Below are 22,063 nucleotides of genomic sequence, written 5' to 3'. Positions count from 1 at the left end.
TGACTGTATTTGGGGAAGGGGCTTTGAGGAGGCTTAATGAGGTCTAAGGGTGGGGTCCTAATCTCACAGGACAACTGTCCCGATAAGAAGAGACAGCCGCATTGCTCTCTGTGCACGTGCACCGAGGAAAGGCCACATGAGGGGCTTTGAGAACTCAGCGGGATGCGCCTGCCTCACTGCAGGTGGAAAGAGGCATCCAGCCAAAAGGAGGGAGGCCCCCTGTTCCCGTGGGACCACCCACCACGAGGTACCCACACACAAGGCAGGAAGGAATGCTGAGCAGGTCTGCTTTCCAGAGCTGGCTGCCGGCAGGGGGAATGGGGGTGTCCTTTGCTGCCCCTGCAGCATTGCCCAAGTCAGAAGGTCTGGTGCCGCGGGCCTGAGCCAAGGGTGTTGGAGGACCTGGGGTGGAGTGCCATGGCCCGAGCTCTGCTAGGGAGTCAAAGGGAGGAGCGCCGTGGCCCGGGCTCTGCTGGGGGGCCCGACTGGATTCTGCTGGGGGGCCCAGGGAGGAGCACCGTGGCCTGGGCTCTGCTGCGGGGCGGCGGGGGTGGGGGTGCGGTCAGGGAGGAGCACCATGGCCTGGGCTCTGCTATGGGGGGTCCAGGGAGGAGCGCTGTGTGGAGTCAGGGAGGAGCGCTGTGTGGAGTCAGGGAGGAGCGCTGTGGCCCAGGCTCTGCTTCCCCGGTGTCCGGGCAGTCATGGGGACAACACACAGGGCAGTGTTGGCCCCTGGCCGGCCTCGACCTCACGCACTGCACACTGACGTGCCAAGGGGTCCAGACGAAACCCACTCCCCACTGGGCTCCAGGAGACAAAAGGCATCCAGGCAGCCACACCCGTGAACACGGTGCTGGGAACCGGGGCCGCCCCGCATGTGCATGTGCCCTGTGTGTTGAGACTCAGGAGGACTGTCCTGTGCTGACCAGGGACAATCGGGGCTGGAATGGTGCCTTCTCCGCACCTCCGCACGCCCGTTCAGCTCTCACATGGGGCTGGCAGCCTGACATCTTACTTCTGATGCCACATCAACACATTTTAGTGGCCATGGGCTTCCCAAATCCTTGTTTTCCTTCTCGAATCAGTTTCCATAGCAGAGGCCCTTCTGGGAACTTGTGCGTTTCGTCCAGGTTTTCAGATATCCTGGTGTCTACTCACCCTGAGTATGTCCCTCGCATCTATTTTTAACCCGGCTTCATCTGCAGCCGCTTAACTGTCCCCGAGGCCCTTCTTCGTGTTCCTCAGCTTTCCTAGTTCAAAGACCCAACTTTGGAAGTTTTTTTCTGAAGGCAGAAGACCCTTGTTAAAAGACCCAATGCATCCTTTCAGTCTTTGAACTTGGGGATCTGTGCACCCAAACCTTCTGCTGAGCCGTGGCTCGGGACACATGGGGCTGGAAATGGGGAACGTGGCTGGTTTCGGTGGTGGGGGGGGTGCGGGGAGGTCCTGGGTCCTGGATGTTGGCCTCCACTGCCCTCAGTGAGCTCAGTGGATCACCGCCTCCTGGAACTCGGCCACGACCCTGCGCAGGAGCTGATCTGGTGGGAAGGGGGGGAGGTCTCCGCACCCCCAAGTCCTTCCCAAAACAGTCCTCCTCGGAGACACGGACAACACACGTAGCTGTTTCCAAGTACGGCAGAGAGCCTTCTAGAAGTCGAGTAAGCGTCCATGCAGCAGACGGCTGCCGCCCACCCTCTCCCACACCCTGTGTCTCCAGGGGCTGCCCCGGGAAGGGCTACAGAGCTGTTCCAACAGTCCCAGCTTCGAGACGCTGGGGCAGGAGCAGAACACCAGGTTAACAACTCAGGGTTTGCAGCCACGTGGTTGTACTTTCCTCTAGATTTACCTCCACACACGGAAGCTGTCAGTTCTAAGCCACAAGGGGAGGGGAGGGATGAGCACCCCCTTCCCGGGGGGGGTGGTTCCAGGCACCGGACACCCCACCACCTGCACCGAAGAGGAACTGATCTACATGGTGTCGGATCTGCAAACAGCGGACAGGGCCCGCCAGCCCCTGACTCCAGAGCAAAGCGGTGCAGCCAACAGGGTCCTGCCCAGAGCAACACAGCCCGGCTGCTGGACAGACACGGGTTCTAAGGCAGGGTGTTTGCATTTCAGAGCAGGGCCCTCACTCTCCCCTCCCCTCCCCTCCCTTTCCCTCCTGCAAGCCCACAGGCCAGGTGGTCACACAAGCCAGGCCTATCCTGCAGGCACAGCCCCAGGAGGTGAAAGGCCTGCTCTGGGCCCTGCCCTCTCCTGTCAAGAAGCCTCCAGCCCAGGGACTCCTGGGTACACACTCGTGCCCTGCCCCACCCCCAGTTCTCCCCTCTGCCTTCACCCCAAACATGCATCTGAGCACGCCTCCTGCCTGCAGGCACTGTCAGAGTCCCGCACTCGGTCACACACCTTCCACGGCTCCCTCCCTCTTCTCCCGTGGCCTCCCAGCTGAGGCCACAACAAATAAGCGAGTCCCCTTGACCACCACGCGCACTGGATTTCTCTGCCTCTGCTCGTCCCCGTTCGCCCCACCCAGGACCCCATTCCTGCCCCCCGCCAGCAACCTTGCCTCCTGCAGAAGCCAGCAGGCAGGCTGCACCAATGGCTGTTCCAGAGCCGGACGCCCCAGCGGCCCCGCCCAGAACTCTGGGACCCCCTTTCCAGAATCAGGGTGTGTCCCTGGCACCCCCTCCCACAACCAGGATGCATCTGCCAATATCCCGTCCTCCCACATCACCCAGGGCACCGTCTTACTGGCTCAGGGTCTAGAGAACACCCTAGAAGCTGCTATTAAGTTGGACTAATTAAGTTGCAACATGAAAACACAGACAAACCACGCCCAGGCCACATGGTCGGGGCATCCCTCACCTGTAACCATGGGACTTCAGGCCACCTCTTGGCTGTCCTGGACCTGCCAGGTGGGGATCCCTGGGCAGTGGTGATGCCCCAAGTGCCTGCAGATATGTGAGAGCCGCTAAGAGGCACTCCCCCTCTGCTTCGTGAGCTAAAAACAGCCGGGCCAGCCAGAGGAAGGCCATGACCCTGAGTACAGGTCACAAGGCCACCTAGGGAGCCGCTGCCGGGTGACAGACCCGATCCACGGGCTCCATCAGGAAAGGCATGGCCAGTCACAGTCCGGCTCGCCCACTCTTGGGACGGCCAGGGATGCATGGAAACAACCCGTCCTCTCTCACCCTCCTGTTCCGAAAGCACCAGACGAAACCACCAAGGGAAATGACCGATGCGCCTGAAAATAGGAACGACTGAATTTTTACACAAAGAAGTGTGAGGCAAGGGGAACATGCCTGGGGACACGGGGCCCCTCCTGAAGGAACGTCAGCCTCTCCACAGTGAGCGGCTGGTCCACACACACAGGGACACACACCACAGAGAAATCCAAACGGCACACGCAGGAAAGTGGCATCCACATCAGTGAGCGGCCAGGAGGCACCACGTCCTAACAGACAGTGGGGTATGAAGGACCAGACTCATCACCGGGGACGCGCACCAGAATCCGGGGCCGAGGCCTCCCACCCAGGGACCTCCAGCCTGGGAATCTGCATTTCTGGCGGGTCGCCAGGGCCTGCTCAGAGAGCCACTGCATCCCAGAGCTAAGTGCCGTTGGGTGTAACTTACAAAGATAAAATAGAGCACAACAGTATTTGCACAACAGCTCCAGACCCAGGGAGAAAAACGTGGTCATATCTGCCCTCTCAACAATGTAACTGAGGGAACCAAGTCTCTGTGAACAAAGACGCTCATGGGGAATAACATTTTTAAAACAGTATTGGGGCGCCTGGGGGCTCAGTCCGTTGAGCATCCGACTTCGGCTCAGGCCATGATCTCGCGATCCGTGAGTTCAAGCCCTGCATCAGGCTCTGCGCTGACAGCTCAGAGCCTGGAGCTTGCTTCGGATGCTGTGTCTCTCTCTCTCTCTGCCCCTCCCCTGCTCACGCTCTATCTCTGTCTGTCTGTCTCTCTATCTCTCTCTCAAAAATAAATAAACATTAAAAATTTTAAAACAACAACAGCAACAAACAGTGTCTCACTGTGCTGGGAACAGTCACACACGTGCACATGCACATGTAGGGCAGAAGCGGCGGCTGCCTGAAGGCAGTGGCAGAACCCTCCACGGGAAGATGCAGAAAATAAAATCATACAGACACCAGAACGACAACGACGTGGGGAAAGAACATGCACAAAGACCAGACCCGGAGAGTACAGAGCACTCGCTGGGCTGGCGGGACTGGGTGACATTCACCATTCTGCAGATTCCCTGCCGAATGAACGTCAGCCCTGAGCCTCCGCTGGGCTCCCTCCTCCATGGGATGAGAACACGCACCCTTGCTGGCACGGCCACTTCAGACCCGCCTGAGCGCCCGCACAGCCGCCGCGTGGCATCAGGAGTGCGTGTGACCACTGACTCCCGGGGCTGGGGCCGTGGGCGTCGGGGGAGCATGCGCCTGGGAGTCTCTGCACACGCAGCCCACACCGAGGCCACCGCTACCACAACACACACGGCCCCCTGACCTCCGGGGGTACACCGGCATTAGGAGACCCTCAGGTGGTCTCCGGGAAAGGCAGCAAATGGACAGTAAGAAATGAAAATAGACAAACACAGAGCAAGCAGAAGGAGATATCAGAGAACAGAGAGAAAACAGGAGGAAAAGCAAAGGTTAGAAACACACAGAACGACCTGAAACGCCACTTTTTCCAGGACATCAGGGGCCTGGAAGGGGCCACTCCGGGACCCCGTGGGGGCGACAACACTGTGCTCAAGCGTCTTGGAAGTGGTCAAGAGACCGTCTGCGGGTGGGGGCAATACCCGTCTGGAGAAATGCTCAGGGCACAGCTCCCGAGGACGCACAATCATACACACATGTGTGCGTGCGTGCGTGCATGTGTACACACACACTTAGACACTCACAGCCCTGCACACACATGCACACTTCCACACACACACATATGCACACACCCATGTGCATACACAAACACATGCACACACACATGCATGTGCATACACACATGCACACTTGTACTCACATCTGCATGTGTACACACATACACGCGTGTACAGTTATACACAAACATACACAATTATACTCACATCCACATATACACGTGTATGCACACGTGCAGACACAAATATACACAAATATACACGTGTGCACACACTCATACACATCCACGTGTTTGCACACGTACACACACGTACACACTTATACACAAAAACACGTGTGTGCACATTTATATGCACACATATACACACATGCACACACCCACACGGATGCATGCACATGTACACATGTCCCCACAATACACACATGCACATGCGTGTACAGAAACCTAGGCGTGCACACACAGTTCACATGAATACAAACCCACACACGTGTGTACACACACAGACACATATACACACATACGCTTGCCCCATGCTCCACACATCCACATCCACGTGCACACGGACAAATGCATATGTGTCCACGCAGGTGACACACACACATGTGCACATACGCACAGCTACTTATCTCCAACAGACAAGTCCATCCACAGACGCACACACACGTCTAGACATACGTACATCGTCTACTTCTAAACCACACCCTACCTTCACTGTAAACACTAGGTAGCGTTACGTATCTATAAGTAAACACACGTGTGCAGGTTTTAAATGCGCAGCCAGGACTCCACGCCTTCCATCTGCAAGACAGTGGGCTCTCGTGTACCAGGCAAGTCACCAGCCACGCCCATGACAATGAGGCTGAGCCCCCGACACTCTGGCGAGACGGTCCGGGGTCTCCCTGGTGAGGGCCTCGCCTGAGGCTCCCAGACCACCCCATGGGTCCCAGGACAGCAGCAGACCAGGAGACACCGCCGAGAGGGACCAGCCCGGAGACACGCGGCTGACAGTGGCTCCAGGTGGTGGGGACCAGTCCAGCTCACCCCTTAGACTGGGGTGGGTGGCCTCACTGCCCCCCAGGCTGTGGCAGGAGCCGGACAGGGTGCCCCCCAGGCTCACGGCCGAACCGCTAGCGCGAGGCCACGGGCATGGCACTCTCAGGGCCCTGGAGGCTCTGCCTCTCCATGGGTCACGCTGGCCGGCAGGTCAGGGCCCACCATCCCTGCACCCACCGGCCAGGCCCTGCCTCGTCTCCCTCCACCCTGCTCCGGGAAGCTGACTACAGCTGAATGCCACCCCAACACCCGCCCCCAGCAAACACAACACCCCCATCTGCACTTTTAGCATCTCAGCCCCCTCCAGTGCGACACACCCACACTCGGCTCCACAGCCCTCCCTGACTCCCCAGCCCTGTGGCGTCACCTGGGCACACCTTGTCTCGCTGATGGAAACCGAGGTTGGGGACCACACAGGGTGGCAGACCTGCACCTCCACATCTAGGAGCCCCCACTGCAGCTGCCCTGTCTCCTCTGACTCGCCGAGGGCCACCTGGGCCTGAAGTCCCTAACCACTCCCACCCTACGGTCCCACGCTCCCTGCTCCACACCCCAGGCTCGCACTCCCCACTCTGTGCCCCCTCACCCTGCCCCATTCATGTGCCCAGCTCTGTCCCCCCTGCCCAGTCCTCTCACCCCAATCTCCCCACTCCGTGCCTCCTCCCACACCCCATGCTCTCCACTCTGTGCTCCCTCACCCTGCCCTACGATCCCCACTCCATGCCCCACTCCTGGCCCCGTGCTCCCATCTCCATGCCTCCTGCCTGCCCTGGCTCCCTGCCCCAGGTCTCTCACCCCATGCTCCATTCTCTACACCCTAAACCCCCCACCCCGTGCTCCCACTCTGGGTCCCCCACCCCATGTCCCCCACCCCATGTCCTGCTCCGGGTCCCCCGCCCATGTCCCCCGCCCCGTGTCCCGCTCCAGGTCCCCTCTCCATGTCCCCCGCCCCCTGCCCGCTGTATCCCTGCAGACAAAAGCCCCACCGCACTGACCTGCTTCTCGTTCTCATCCTCCAGCCTCAGCCGATCTTCGATGCAGTTCCGGGCTTGCAGGAAGGCTTTCCGCTGGGAGCGCTCAGCCAGGATGCGCACAAACACCCCATACATGTTCACGCTGAGGAAGAGCAGGGCGTTGGCACCAAGCTGGAGGAGAGAACAGTACAGAGCACCAGGCGCGTGGGGCGCTAGCTCGACGGAGGCTCAACGCCCCCGACAGCAGCCCGCAAGACGACCTCACCCTCTAGGGTGCTGCGGGGCCGGCCTGACCCACGGCGCGAAGTGGGCGTCACATGACTACGAGCCGTCAAGGCGGGCACATCCCTCCTCCTGGGCTCGTCATGGGGCAGAACAGTATGCCAGGCGCGTCCCCCAAATTCACGTGGAAGCCCTGCCCCCCAGGACCTCAGAGCGGGACTGCGTTTGGACATGAGATGTTCCAGGAGGTAATTACGTGAAAACGAGGTCACCAAGGAGGGCCGGAAGCCTGCGTGACTGGTGTCCTCATAAGAAGAGGAGACCAGGACACGGACACACAGGGAGGGACGACCCCGTGAGGCCCGGGGAGGAGACAGCGTCCAAGCCACTGGGCGGAGCTGTGCTGGGCGTGACAGTCACCCCAGGTCACCATCCGAAGAAATATGAGCGCGAGGAGAGAGCAGCCACTCCGTGACCAAACAGCAGAGGAGAGCAGATCAAAAACACTAGGAAGAAAGGACCACAGCACCATAAGCACAAAGCGTCACCCGAGGTGACTGAGCATCCAGAGTCCTGTGATTGGCTCTTGCTGCCTTCCGGGGACGGGAATAAGGAAGGGGCTGGCAAGAAGGACCCGTCTGGGGTGCCGGCCAAGGCCCACACTCGGAGGCTCGCACCTGCTGGACCAGGAAGGAGGCCCTGAGGGACGTCCTGCTTTCAGCAGCCTTAATTCAACGCCAGTACAGACCACCAGGGAGCCCACGATGGCCACACCACAGGTCGTGGCAGACCCGGGGAGGACCAGACCACACTTCCCCACTCAGCCTCCTCTGCTGGTCTGTCCCACCTCTCTTGGGCACAGGGCACGGGGCCCCCAGGCCGTTCACAGAGACAGAGAGGACACCCACCCACCTCCCCAGGGGCTGCGGTGTGTCTGAGCATCACACAAAGCCTCTGTCCTCAGTCTCTGCAGAGAGGTTGGGTTTCTGTGTCTGATTCGACGTGGGCATTTCCCTCAGGTTCTGAGGGTCACTGCTACTCCTGCACCAACCAGAAATGCCCCCCACCCAGCACTGTGACCCGCACACAACTGTACGGGACGAAAGAAACACAGAGGCAGGCTAGCAGCAGTCTCTGGTCAGATAGCCCCGCCAGGGACGAGCGGGAGGGCAGACTGAGAGCCGTGTGCATGGAGAGCCTGCAGCACTGGATGGGGCCAGAGCTGGGGCAGGGGGCTGGGGTGCAGAGCAGAGACCACACAGGCCACGCAGGGATAGACTGGGGCCCACGGAGAGCACATGGCACCTCCTGTGTCCAAGCCCAGGAGAGTGTGACATGTTCCTCAGGAGGGATACACAGGGCCGGGGTCACAGACAGCAAAGCTGTTCGAGGAGGTGACAGGAACAGGAGAAAGCTGGGAACACGAATCCCCAGGGCCTGGCACATGACCATCCTTGCCCGAAACCAGGGTGAGCTCGCCAGCACACCTGGCGGCCCAGGTTCACATACACCTGCTGGAGCTCATGTCTCAACACACTCGGGAACGTACCCCCGGGGACAGCACCTCCCACACACCACGCCCTCCCTCAGGTCCAGGGAGCCGCCTGAGTCCTATGACTACGGTGCCCACGGTGACCTTGTTACCTCTGTGTGTCCCTATTCACCTCCATGTGACCTGCCCACCTCCGGGTGACCTGCCCACCTCCATATGACCCGTTCACCTCCATGTGACCCACTCATCTCTGTAACACCTGCTCACCTCCCTGTCATCTGTCTCCCTGCAACCTGACCATTCTCCATGTGACTGGGTCATCCTCGTGTGACCCTGGTCATCTCTGTCCCCCTAACCCACTGCCCCTCTGTAGCTGGAGTACTCCTTGCCTAAAGCAGGTGCAGGGCTGGAAGGAAATGCTTCTGTGATGCTGAACCAGCCTCTCGCCAGGCACGGGGGGGAGGGGGCTGGTGTGGCCCTCCTGGGGGGCCTGTGCCATGTCCCAGTGACCAGAGCAGTGTCCTCTGCGCTCTCAGACCATCTGCTCTATTTGGGATCAGCTCCTGTGATCTGTTTGTGGAACCCCTTGTTGGAGGCGGCAGAAGCCCGGCACATATGAAACCACCAAGGGCGGTTTTGCAGGATCAGTATTTAAACGCATTCTGAGCGTGCTGCCCACAAGTAAGGTCCTGGGCACCCTTCCAAACTTCAAACAAGCACACGTCACTGCACGGAGCATGCGTCTCTTCCTGGGCAATACATGGTCCGTCTGGCTTCTAGTGCCCCTCCCGGCCTGGGCTTCACGTCCTGGAGGCACGCCGGATGCCCTCCCGTCCCGGCTGCCCACAGCGTCCATGCCGGAGCCCCGAGCCACCGCTCTCCCCAGCAGGCACACAGGTGGAGGACCAGGCCCTCGTGAGGGGCCAGCACCCACGGACAGCCCGGCAGTAGGGCCAGGAAGCAAGCCACATTCACAGGTGGCAGACAGCTTTTCCAGAAAGTAAGGCATCAGCTGGGCCCAGAGCAGGACTCAGAAAATGTGCTGTCCCCCTAGCGAGGCTGGGGCAGGGGCGGAACACGGGCTGAGGGGCAGACCGTCTGGTTAAGGGAGAGGTGGGGAGCAGAGGGGGGACATGCAGGGCCACCCCTCTCCACACACCTTTGTCACACCTTCCCTCCAGTCAGGAAGCCCCCACCCAGGGAAACTGAGGCCCCACAGGCCGGTCACTGAGTGCCTGCCCGCCCTGTCCACACTGCTGAAACCCCTCACACGGAGAAGGAGTCAGTGTCCGGCAGGCAGGGTGAGGTGGGGGCAGAGATCTTGGGGTAGGGGGAATCCACACCCACATGGCCAGAGGCCTCCATGCCCCCCCCCAACACCTGCCCACCTGCCTCTCCTGCGTCCCTCACTCACTCCCACCCCCGGGGATCAGGGTCCCGTGGCAGGTGACACAACAGGCCACGCTGGCCCCCTAATCAGCATCAGTGACAAGGTCACCTGCTGGCAGGTGTGGCCCAAATGGACCCAAGCTAGGGGAAGGGCATGTCGGGGTCCAGACCAAGCACCCCTAGAGCTGCAGGCTGGCCAGTGAGGGGGCTCCAATGCGGCTACCCCTCTTGGCCACCCCTCCCAGCCACTCTCTGGGTTTGAGGCCTCCCCGAAGGGCCAGCCTGCAGTGGTCAGCGCCCTCAGTCCCCACTCGCCTCCTCCCTGCTCTAAGGAAAGCCAGCCCCCAAGCCCCCGGGTTCCAGCTGCTCACTCCTAGGGGCTCAGGGCCTCCAGGCAGGCAGGCGCCTGCCTCATGGCGCCATAGGCACGTTACGGCTGCTGCCCTCACGGCTCCTTAACCCCGACCCGACCCAGGTCACGCCCTGGGATGCTGCCCACGGGAGCGCTGGGCTCCTCCTTGTCGCTCGTGCCTGTGCACTGCTCCTGCCTCAGTTCCTCTAGTGCTCCTCCAGCTGGGTCTGGGGGAGGGGGCTCAGTGAGTAAGGCCCCCAGCCCACACCTCCAGAGCCCCTGGTACCACAGGGGCCTGGGTCCAGAGACCCCTCTTCGCCCAGACATGGGCTCCCCAGACATGCCGGCACCGAGCACGTGCCAGCCCCGGGCGGGAGAGGGCAGAGCTCTCCCTTCAGTCTTGCACCTCTAGCCTCAGCACACCCGCCCCGCGCACCGGCCTCAGCACACCTGCCCCACGCACCCATTCATCTACCCATCCATCCATTCATCCATCCATCCACCCATCTAACCATACAAACAACCATCCGTCCATCATCCATCCATCCAACCATCCTCTCAAACAACATGAGCTGGGCTTTGGACCTGTGCCCACTCCAGGCTGGGCTGGCAGGGTCTCCTTGCCTTAGACAGGCCAAGCGGCTCCAGGAACCCCGGGGACCTCATGGGCCAACAGGGGTGACAATCAAACACCTACATCGAAGCACTTCTGGGAGATGAAAATGTGTGTGTGAGCTCAGCTCAGGGGCACACGTGGCCCACCCTGCTTCACACCAGCCCCGTCACACACATTTTCTCAGACGCGAGCTGAGGCCAATGGTCTGTTCAAGGTGACACGGGAATTACTGCAGAGTGACAGTGGTGCAGAGCCCTCGGTCCCGCCTGTGCCGGTAATGCACGTAGGTCACAGAGAAGCAGTCTCCGGTCAGGGAGCCAGCATCACCACGAACAAGCAAACCTCCCAGAGCCATCCACCATGGCAACGCTCGCTGCAGAAAAGGCAGGGCACAACATCTCAGACATATCGCAGGTCCTGATCCCACCTGACCGCAGAGCACAGGAACCACAGGACCACCCGGCTCGCTGCCTCAGCAAGAAGTCCTGTTCCCGCCCCGTCAGCTCCGCGGATGCTGATGTTAACAAAGAGACACAGCCTTGGGTCATCAGCGGGGCACAAGGCTGCCGGCGGAGACTGCAGCGCACCAGTGGCCAGAGCGGCAGGGAAAGCCGCCCAGGGCCCCTCCCGTGTTCCTGGGGAGGCGGCGGTGGGTCAAAGCAGACCCGCCCCATGGATCCCGGCAGACAGCCAGTGAGACAGGCGCTTCAGGGAAAGGGACGGATCACCTGGAGACAGGTGCACACGGCCCCCAGGCGAGCAGCGAACCCCCACGCCACAGAGGCACCTGCAGACCCTCGAGGGGGCGCCTGCAGGGAGGGGTGGAGCTGTCCACCGCGGCAGGCAGGCCCCTCCCCCCCCGGCCGTGACCAACTGGAGGAGACAGGCTATGAGTGGAGCCGGAGGTAGATTAAAAATGGACAGAACTGGGTCTGGCACATGGAGATGAGACCGGTTCCTGCAGTGACCACAGAGCCCCAGATCTAGCCAGGAGGTTAAGGGCCACCACCCGGAGGGCAAAGGTGGGAAGGCAGCTATCAAAAAGCATGAGACCACCTTGTGTCTACGTCCCCTCCCCCGGGAGGCTCGGGAGGGGGCTCCCCAGGCATCCGCTCTGCCAGTCAGGGGCACAGTGAAAACACAGGACACCACAACGGACGGCGTCTCCCATGACTGGGACCTCTCCCAGCATTTGCCTCACTGTCATTCTCTTGGTGCAGGTGCTGACCACACCCCTCGTGTCCCCACAGCCAGCTTGCAAAGCAGAACATCCACCGTCACTGGGGAGCACACAGAAGGGCTTGCCGAGCGCAGCCCCCCCCACAGCCCCGAGCTGCGATCACACGCCCTTGGCAGGGCCACCTTCTCTGGCCCTTGTCAAGTGAGCAGCTGCCACACATGAGGAATTCTGTGCACTGGCCTGCGTTTCATCGCCTGGTGTCCCCACTAGGCCTCCCTGGCCACCGCCTCTGGCCTCTCTGAGCACATCTCAGAGCCAGGCCTTGACCCGGCAGCCTGGGCCCCTCCAGCCTGCTCCCAAATCTCTCCGTGCCACTAACACCGCAGCTCGGGGACAGGTGCCTCCCCTGCGGGCCAGCCCTGTTACCTACAGAACACGGCCCCCTGCCCCTGCCCAGGGTACACTCCCCGTCTGCACACGTATTTGTTACATAAACCGTTAGCTGCATGCATGCACCAGAGTGATGTGGGCTGTGCTGACCGAAGGATCATCTTGAATTTCACGATCACTGAAAAATTTCGAGATAAATAACCTAATCCAAGAAGACCCTTTAAAAACCACAGGCCACTGCTGAGGGTGGGCCACACCTTGAAGGCCGAAGGTAAGAGGAACGTGGAGGCCAAACAGTGACCCGAGCTGTGTGGGCCCTGAGCGGGTGGGAAGCATCTGGAGACCATCTGGAGACAGCAGACCCCGAGGTGACTCCGGAGTGCAGAGGGCCAGGCACGCACTGCTCCTGGAGTTTACAGAGCCCTGAGGCTAAGCCTGCCACTGCCCACAGTTACCAGGAAGGACACGGTGCACAGAGGCTGACACACAGCCAGGAGTGACTGTCACGTTCCAAACAGGCATGAACTCCAGCTCCCACTGAGCCATCCCCAGATCCCGGGGCGGCGGGGGGGGGGGGGGGGGGAGGGGCTGGATGGGCCTTGGGGGTCCCGTGGCTTCAGTGCTGCTGGGCTTGTTGAGAGCAGATGGCCTCAGGACAAGGGGACTCGGGATAAGGACCCAGTGACAAGTCCTGGGGAGTCAGGAAGTGCACACAATGCAGGGCTGCAAGAGGGGTGTGAGCAGACTGTTGAGACAGACGGACTTGGATGCAAGATCCAGACCGCAGCAGAGACCCTGGCCTCTGGCCGGACACAAGGTCGGGAAAGAGTCAGTGCTGCTGGAGGGAGCCGGGAACACCGGGCTCTGAGGGGCGCTTGGACCATTAGAGCCAACCGGAGGCCTCTGGAGAGGCTCATGCAGGCGGCCAGCACCCACCTGCTAGAGGAAGCGCAAGGTGACCCCAGCCCTTAAAATAAAAACTGCAAGAAAACAGGGACCGCCCTTCTGAGATCTTCCCGTCCTCTTCGATTCCTTCCTCCCACCTTCGGGGAGAGACCCCAAACGTGAACAAGGAGTCCGCTGCGGTGTCATCTGTCAAGGTGACCAAGCAGTCCTCTGTCCTCATCTCCCGGGGGGCTGGGCCCCCTCCCACGTGCAGCCAGCAGCTGAGGGCAGCCGGTCCCCCACCCCCATTCCCCTTTCCTCCCGGAAAGCCCCCTCCCCATGTCTACACTGCAGCTCTGTCCCGGCAGGACGGCTCTAACCAACCACAGTCAGGGTATCTCAGAGGCATCCTCACCGACAAAGCTGGTGCCCACACTGCACGTCCAGACGCCCTGCGAGGCCATTCATCCAGCCAGAAGACCACCGTCCCCGCTCTGCGCAGGGGAGCCCTCAAACGGGTTTCTGGAGACAGAATCTTTGGAGAGAAGGCACACTTGGGGAAGACTGGGTAGGGGCACCTGCCTGGGAAGCCCCAGGGCTCCCCCCTCCACGGCAACCACTGGGACCGGAGGTCCCCACGTCTTCCCACAGAGTAGCTTTCTCACATGTCCAGCCCATCTGATGACACAAACCCACCAGTCCGGAGATTTTCCCGGGGTTCAGGATTTTTAACTCTCCCCGGGAACTATCTGAGCTCGTGGCTGCAGGTGCGCCAGAAATGGTGGCCACGTGGATTAGCACCTACTGTGCAGAAATGAGGAGGGAGGTGGGCTCAGGTCACCGTGAGCCCCCCTGGGACGAAGGCCACGAGTGGAGGGGAGAGGAGGCATCACCGGCCACGCTGAGCGGAGACCCCACCCATCCTGGGGTCGCCTCCAAAGAGGCCTGGGCCGGGCCGGGGGCGCTCATAGTGGGCCCACGGAGACAGCTCCCACAGGAAAGAGATGGCCACAGCCATCCGGCAGGCCCTCTGGGACAACACCTGCACAGGTGAGCACTGGGCCACACCTGGACGGCCCAGTGAGCCGGAGGCTTCTCCCGAGACAGGCGGCGCAGTCCACATGCACGTGGCTGTGCCCGGCCCAGGGTCGCGCTCGGGCTTTAGGAGGCAGGCGGTGACACAGGAAAGAAGCTGCTGGATGTATCTCATCCCAGAGAGCCCGCATTCTCGGTGGGGATGTAACACACACCAAAATAACCAAAAATAAGTCTGTGCCTATTGAGACAGCACCTCAAAATTTAGCCAGTCACTGCACACCCCATACCCCGGGGTCACTGCACCCCCACCTCATAGTCACTGTACCCCCATGCCCTGGGGTCACTGCCCCCTCATCTCGTGGTCACTACCCCCCCACCTCGTGGTCACTGCCCCCCACACCTGGGGTCACTGCCCCCCCATACCCCGGGGTCACTGCTCCCCCCCATCCAGAAGAATCAGGTCCAGGGTCCTGGGAACAGAGAAGAATCCTGGGAGGATGCAGACACGGGCCCACCCCTCGCCCCACGCATGGGGCAGCACAGGACGTGAGCCCCAGAAGCATGGCCTGGCCCTGCCTGGACTGCACTCACAGAGCACACAGAGGGGAGGGGACACAGGCATCCCGCCCCTGGTCACTCGTGCCCACACTCGAACCTCTCACCTGACCCCCCACCCAGGCAAAGCCCAGGTAGGCTCACTTCATGGGCAGTCACCCCGTGAGGTCACCCGAGGTCATGGAGCCAGAGGGCCCTGGGCCCCGTGTCCTTCAGGACAGAACTCGGTACTACTAATTAATATAAGAATGCCCTGCGAGCACCCCCAAGCGTGTGCCCATGTGTGTGCAGGTGGGTGTCTTTGTGTGTGTGAACATGGACAAGTGTGAGGACGTGCATGGCACATGCATGTCTGAGTGTATGTGCACTTGGTAAGTGTGTGTGTGCATGTGTGTACTGTGAGTTTGTGCACGTGTGGGTGTGTACTGAGGGTGGGTGCGTGTGTGTGGGTGTGCACGTGTGCATATCTGTGAGTGTGTGCACATGTACGAGTGTGTGCACGTGTGCCAGACCTGGGGCTGCACATGACCAGCACCGCCAGGTGTGCAAGGTCCCTTCTGCCGGCCCGCTCAGCCCCTCGGTGCAAACCCAGGTGCCCGCATAGGGGGTCGTCACCCAGGCCACAGGGCTGCCCCCCTCCCCCAACCACAACCAACAGGAAGTGGTGGGACACGCCCTGAGGACACTCCATCTGGACAGATGGCCTACCGCCAGCATCCGGGGCGTCTCTTCCAACATTCGGCCAAGACCAGACGCGGGTTCACAGAGCCGGAGAAAACACGCAGGTCCCAGGCCACCAGCAGCTGGTGGGGACCAGAGGTGGCTCTCATCCCACTGAACACTGGGCCACAACCAGCAGACCGAAAGGTGCCTGAAGACATATCCGCTCCTACAGAGCCATGGAGCCACCCGGAGGAAACCGAGGCACGGGGGTAAGTCCCCTGCCCGAGGTCCCACAGCCGGGAACTGCACCCCACCCTCGCACAAGCCCACCACCCCCTCTGGGTTGGGAAGCAGAACAAGGATGGTTCTGGGCTCTGAGTCAGCAGGAACACAGCACAGTTACCTGTCCCCCAGGGCGCTGAGCCCTGGCCCTCCAGACGTCGGGGGTGGGGGACAAGAGAAGGGTATCGCCGAGAGCCTCCGGGTTCCAGAAAGGGCAGCTGGGCAGCATTCACAGTGGCAAGCAGACACTTTCCCACAGGACCCCACTCTGGTCTGGGCCAGGCAGCAGCCCCCACGCCCACTCATGTGACCCCTGCTCCCCACTGCGTCCCAGGGGCCCCCAAACAGAAACCTGATCAGACCCCTCCGCTAAAAAGGCTTGAAGGGCGTTGGTGCTGTTTTCCGAAGAAACCGGAACTGCTGGCGTGCCCTGCAGCGCCCACTCGCGTCCTTCCGCGCCCACCTCCCTGGCTGAGCCCAGCCCGGCAGCTGCAGCGCCGTCCATCCAGGATCTTGGCTGGAGCACTGGCCTCAGGAAGTCCCCCTGAGCCCTCCTTCCACCCTGTCCCCTCCATACGCCTGTGAAGGTCACACAAACTCCCCAGCACTGACCGCAGTCCCAGTTGCTGACCGGGGTCCCCCGCAGACTGCAAATCCTGGAGAGAGGACCTGTTCCCATGGGCCCCCTCCCCCTCCCCCTCCCCGGGGGCTGGCACCCAGGCATGGATCGCAGAGCTATCCAGAGAAGGTGAGTGTGCCCAGTCTGTCCCCGGCGCCTCCACCAGGCCACCAGTGGGGCCAGACTCCAGCACACGCACAGTCCCAGGGTCCTGGCACATGCTGGGGCAGCAAAAAAAGCATCTGGGACCACCCTGAGGGGAGCAGGCCAGAGCCCTGGCCTGAAGCTGGGTGGGTACCATAGGTGTCCAGGCCCCTGCTTTTGGTCAGCCGATTCTGCTGCCCCCAGTGTGGGCCATCCCAGGTGCTTCTTCAGGTTAGGGCCCGGCGGGGAGGACAACACAAGTGAGTCTCCGAGGGACACTCCGGGTTGTGGGGAGGGGACCCAGGGGTCAGGCAGGCTGTGAATCAGGTGTTCCCCGGGGAATGCCCACAGGACGCAGACCTGGAGGCGTGGGGGAGACACCCCTTGCCACCGGGGGCTCACAGAGCAGTCAGGGCTGTAAGCCTGCAGGTGGTGGGAAGCCCAAAGTGCTAAGAGCTGAGCCCCACCCAGCCACCAGAGGCCTATGGAAAAGAGGTGCCGCTGAGGACAAGGAGGCTGTCATGGGGGCACTCCTCACCAAGGCAGAGAACCCCACTACCCCCCCCCCCACGCCTTCACACAGCAGCGTTGAGCCAAGAGGACCCACCTGTCTTCCCCTTGCAGCCCCCACCCAGCAACAAGGGATCAGCCAAGACAGGTGGCTGCACCATCAGGGGAGCAAACAGGTGACAGGGCCCAGCCAAGCTGGGGGAGGAGGAGGGAAGTACCAGCGGGGAAAGGGGCCAGCCTGGGCCTGGCTGGGGTGGGGGGGCAGGGGTTGGAGGCCAGGTCAAGGGGGTCCAGCAGGGGCAGTGCCCAGCTGGAGGAGGGGCCCTACTTGGTAAGGGCCCAGCTGTGACCAAGGGCGGCAGGGGCGGGGCCTGTGGAGGGAGGGGCCGGGGAGCCAGTGCTGGGGCCTAACCAGGGGGCTGTGGGGGGGGGGGGAGCCAGGGAGGGGAAGGGGAGGAGCCTTGGGGTGTGGCAGCAGGGGGGCCTGGCGGCTGAGGCACCAGCAGGGGAGGGAAATGAGGGCAAGGGGAAGGGGGAGGGAGCGTTGGCGGGGGAGGGGCTCGGAAGGGGGTGGGGCACAGGAAGGGACAGACTCCCCCCAGCAGGAGGAAGAGCCGGCGGCGTGTGGGTGGTGGGCACGAGGCGCATCAGCAGCCTGGTGGCCTGGGCGCCCCCTTGCCAGCAGCACTAGGGTTCCCCCAAGAGCTCAGAGGAGTTGGAGGAGGGACACAGGGGGATTCCGGCCAACTCCCACTTCGCCAGGACAAGGGGATGGTGGTTTCTGTGGTCCTATCAGAGGTTCAGAAGGGGGGGAGGAGTGCACTGAATAGATTTCACTTACGAGGATAGGCCACCGAGCAAAACCATTGTGCACAACACAGTGGACCCCGTGTGGGCCCACTACAGCAATCTTACCCCACCCTGGCCCAGAAGTGGGTGTTTGGGGTCCGTGGGGGGTAGGAAGCTGGGGCTGGCAGGTGCACAGAGCCCTCCAGTGGGGGCACCCTGAGCCAGCTGCTTTCCTCCAGACACACCCCTCTCCCCGCCACCACCCCAAGGCCTCCACCTTGGTGTGCACACACACAGTCCCCAAGCGGCCACTCTGTCCTCGAGTCCCTGAGTGCCACCACCGGGAGCAGGGGGAACATGTGTCCTCTCCCCCTTCCCTCCTCCTCACCCCTCCCAGCACCCCAGGATCCACTCACCACCCCACCCCCATACCCCCACCTGGGCCCCAGGTCTCCAGGCAGACCTCAGGTGTTCTGGAACAAAATGCCTTCAATTCTGACACATTGCTCAGTTAAATAAAAACAAATTGCTTAGTTTAGATGCAACCAGTGGGCAGGGAGCAGGGGCACAAAGAAGGAAGGGGCTCCTCCTGGGAGCTGGGCTGGGTGGGGATAAAACCGTGTCCCTAAACTTTCTGCCCTGAGGGCAGCAGCAGGCGCCCCTCCCTGGAAGGCGGCCTAGCACCAGCCCCAATGTCAACTGTGCAGTCGTGGCCTCCTGGGTCCTCTTAGCCTCTCAGCCTGGGCCAACCCGGGTTCCACAGGTTCCCCACAGCACATGAGCCACATCCCAGAGCTCCACACAGCAGGGCAGAACAGGGCTGCTGCAGGAAACCCCAGAGCCTCCCTGAGGAGGGGCAGAGGCTCTGGGAGCCCCCACGTGAACCCCTCAGTGCCCAGAGCAGCACTCCCCAGCACGCAGAACACCCCATGCATGTGCAGTAAAGCCAACAGCCTGGCACAGACTGCCTCAGTCACCCTACCCTGCACAGCCTCCTTTGGGCCTCCACCTCCGGCCCCCAGGGCTTCAGCTTGCCCTGAACCAGACCCCAAGGAATACAGGACCATCCACACGCGACTACCCTGCAGGGTAGCAGGGACACTGGAGAGCATGGGCAAGAAGCAGGGGACGGGCCTGACACATGGGGTCCCACCTTCCCCGCCCCGCCTCCAGGCCAGGCTGCCCAGCTGCCCCAGGACAGGTTGGTCCACACCTGGGGGACACCCAAGCCCTCACCAAAGCTTCTCTGCACCCTCCCCATCTGTTTGTCCACATCGCCACCACCACTAGTGTTTGTAGACTTGAACAGGAACATTCTGAAGAAGCCCAAACACAGTGGAAGCAGAAGACTCTGAATACGAGCTGTTCCAACAGATTTCCAACGGCGCCCCAGCCCTGCAGGTGGGGAAACTGAAGCCCTGGGAGGGACAGGGGGCGTGCGTTGTCCCGCTGCGGGAACCCCTGAGGATCCGGGCTCCCTGGATAGGCTCCCCTCCCCCACAGATGCAGGGGCCCCTCTCATCCTGGGGGCAGAGCTCCCTGTGCCCAAGGCACCTTTGCAGGCTCTTTCCTCTCCCTGAATTCTCTAAAAGGAACAAGCAGAAGCTACGTAAAAAAAAAATTGTTTCAGAAAAAGACAATAGTACAGCTTTTCACTGAATCGACTGAACCTCGGGTACCCCAGAACCCTAGTGGCCCTGGCCCTGGGCCTGTCCAGGTCAGTTCGGGACTGGCACCACCGGGGGCTAACCTGGCCGCTGGGCCTCCCCTCTTGTGCTGGCAGGGAGGCTGTCGCGCTGGGGGGCCTGGCTGTGGGGGCCAGACAGCCAAGGGGGGGGGCTGCGGGGGAGGGGTTCAGGAGCACCTCCTGAGGCCGTCAAGCAAGGGCCACATGCTGCCCACGAGAGGCCAGAGGGAGGTGTGCTGGAGAGCCCTGTGGGAAGGAACCCCCTCCCCTCCCTGCGTGCAGGCAGCCCTCTGGCCCTCTTCCCTTTTCTCTGCCTTACCTCTGTCTCTGGCTTTCACCCCTACTTTCTCCCTCTCTCCTCCCCACCTCCACAAGCCCCTTCCTGGGCCCCCCCCACCTCAGCCTCTCTGCCAGCTCCCTTCCCCCCTTCCCTCCTCCTCACCACCCCCCCGCCACGTGCTGGCCTCTCTGGGCCTGAATGCAGGTCCAGCATTGCGCTCACAGCCCCTCTGACCATGTGGGCCCCTGCATCCCCTTCAGGGGGACACCTCCCTCGGTCCCTGGGTGGTCCCTGCATCCCCATCCCTCGGTCCCTGGGTGGTGGATCCTGGTCCTGGAAACCCCCCAGACTCCCCTGTCTGATTCCCTCACCTCCTCCTTCTCCCCAAGCTTGCTCTGTCCAGCTCCCCTCACCCCATCGCCCCCACCTCCTCCATCTGCCACATTCTCTCCCTGGATGGGCTCGCCCACCTCATCGGATTCCCCCACCCTCCTGCCAAAATGCCGCCAGAGACAGAAACAAAACCCTCCTTCGGGGGCCCTGGAAGCCCCTGTGGGCTGGGCTGGGCTGCACTTCCCCCACCCCCCCACCCCTCCCCACCCCTGCCAAGCTCTGAAAGCCCCACACAGCAAAGACATCTGCCTCCAGCCTCCAGGGTCCTGGGGCCCAGGGAGGAGCCCGGGGGAAGCGGCAGCCTCCTTGTTCCCACTAGTGTCTCACCAGTCCGCCCAGAAGGCAGTGACAAAGTTCAGGCGCTGCCAGCCCGGGTCAGGCCAAGGCAGCGCGGGGGCGGCAAGGACCAAAGCCCCATTCGACCTTGGCAGACGTATCTTTCTAGACCAGAGACGGGTCCGTAATGGGTGCCAGAGTGACTGGAGAGGACCCAAATCCTCGTCCCCTCCCCACGTCCCTGGGGTGCCGCAGGCCGGGAGGGGGACTCTGCACGCGATCCAGGCGCGCTGGAGAGGCGCCCGGAGCTGTGCGCACAGCCAGCAGGAGCCCTGCCCGCCCCGAAGCCGATCGCGCGCCCACTTTCGGTCCCTCCCGCGGGATGTGTGCCGCCAAAGAGCGGCAAACCGGGATCTGGCCCTGCTTGGCCGCTCCCCAGCTGCCTGACCTTGGGCCAATCCTTGCCCTCTCCACGCTCGCGTCTCCACGCCCCACACCCAGGGGCGCTTTGTGGACGGTAACTCGGAAAAGAGGCGGGCCCTCGCAGCCCCCCATTGCGTCCTCAGCTCGCTGAGTGACCTTGAACGCCCCCCCCCCACACACACACACACACACTCGGGGTGTCAGTTTCCCCACCTTCCCAGTCAGTTGATGCGCACCGGGCTTCCAGTGTCCCCAGTCCCTCCCGGGCAGGTGTGCCCCAGACCGGACCAAGGGCGCGCGGCGGCACTTACCGTCCTCCAGAGACGCGGGCGCTTGGCGGGTACCAAGGTGGCCGTGACCAGCAAGTGCGAGGCGGCCACCACGAGCCCGAAGCCGATGGCCAGCAGGCTGCGCACGGGCAACAGGGCATAGGACACGAAGGTGACCAGCAGGAGCTGCCACACGCCCTGGTCGGCGGTCGCCGGCCCCGAAGCGGCGCCGGCGAGGGTCCCCGCGGGGCGGCCGAGCGCGAAGGGGCAGCACAGCAGCGCGAAGGTGAGGCTGAAGAGCAGCGCCAGCTGGCCGACCTGCTGCAGCTGGGGCACCTGCAGCGAGCGCACGTTGGTGACCACGAGCAGCGCCAGGAAGAGCACGCAGTGCGCGGGGTGCGAGCCCCGGGCCAGGCCGGCCGCGGGGCCCGGCGCGCCCAGCAGCTCGGCCAGCGCCAGCGCGCCCGCCAGCCCGCTGAGCACCGCCAGCGCCTTCAGCGTAGCCGCCTGCTCCAGCCGCAGCGTGTAGCCGCGGAACAGCGCCTCCAGCTCGGGGCACGCGAACTCCTCGTCGCACGCCCGCAGCCCGCGCCGGCCGCCCGGCCGGGCCGCCGCTCCGCGCCCCCGGCTCGCCCGCCGCCGCCTCCGCCTCCGCCGCCGCCTCCGCCTCGGCCCGCGCGGCT

The 22,063-nt window shown here is 62.5% G+C and overlaps 1 protein-coding gene across 1 annotated transcript in view; it reads right to left on the bottom strand.

Moving 5' to 3' along the window:
* ADCY1 (adenylate cyclase 1) overlaps positions 1 to 21,584 on the bottom strand; it is a 108,306-nt gene extending 86,722 nt beyond the window's left edge. Inside the window, exons 1-2 of the mRNA XM_030307623.1 lie at positions 21,423 to 21,584; positions 6,948 to 7,097 (exon numbers count right to left, since the gene is read on the bottom strand). Coding sequence (XP_030163483.1) covers positions 6,948 to 7,061 — 114 coding nt within the window. The 5' untranslated portion in view covers positions 7,062 to 7,097; positions 21,423 to 21,584. The remainder of the gene's footprint in view (positions 1 to 6,947; positions 7,098 to 21,422) is intronic.
* Positions 21,585 to 22,063: the final 479 nt, after the last annotated feature.

The sequence above is a fragment of the Lynx canadensis genome, chromosome A2, assembly GCF_007474595.2.
Source record: "Lynx canadensis isolate LIC74 chromosome A2, mLynCan4.pri.v2, whole genome shotgun sequence".
NCBI classification, from domain to species: Eukaryota; Metazoa; Chordata; class Mammalia; order Carnivora; family Felidae; genus Lynx; species Lynx canadensis.
The sequence above is the reverse complement of the archived record's forward strand: the minus strand, read 5'-3'. Positions and strand labels throughout refer to the sequence as shown.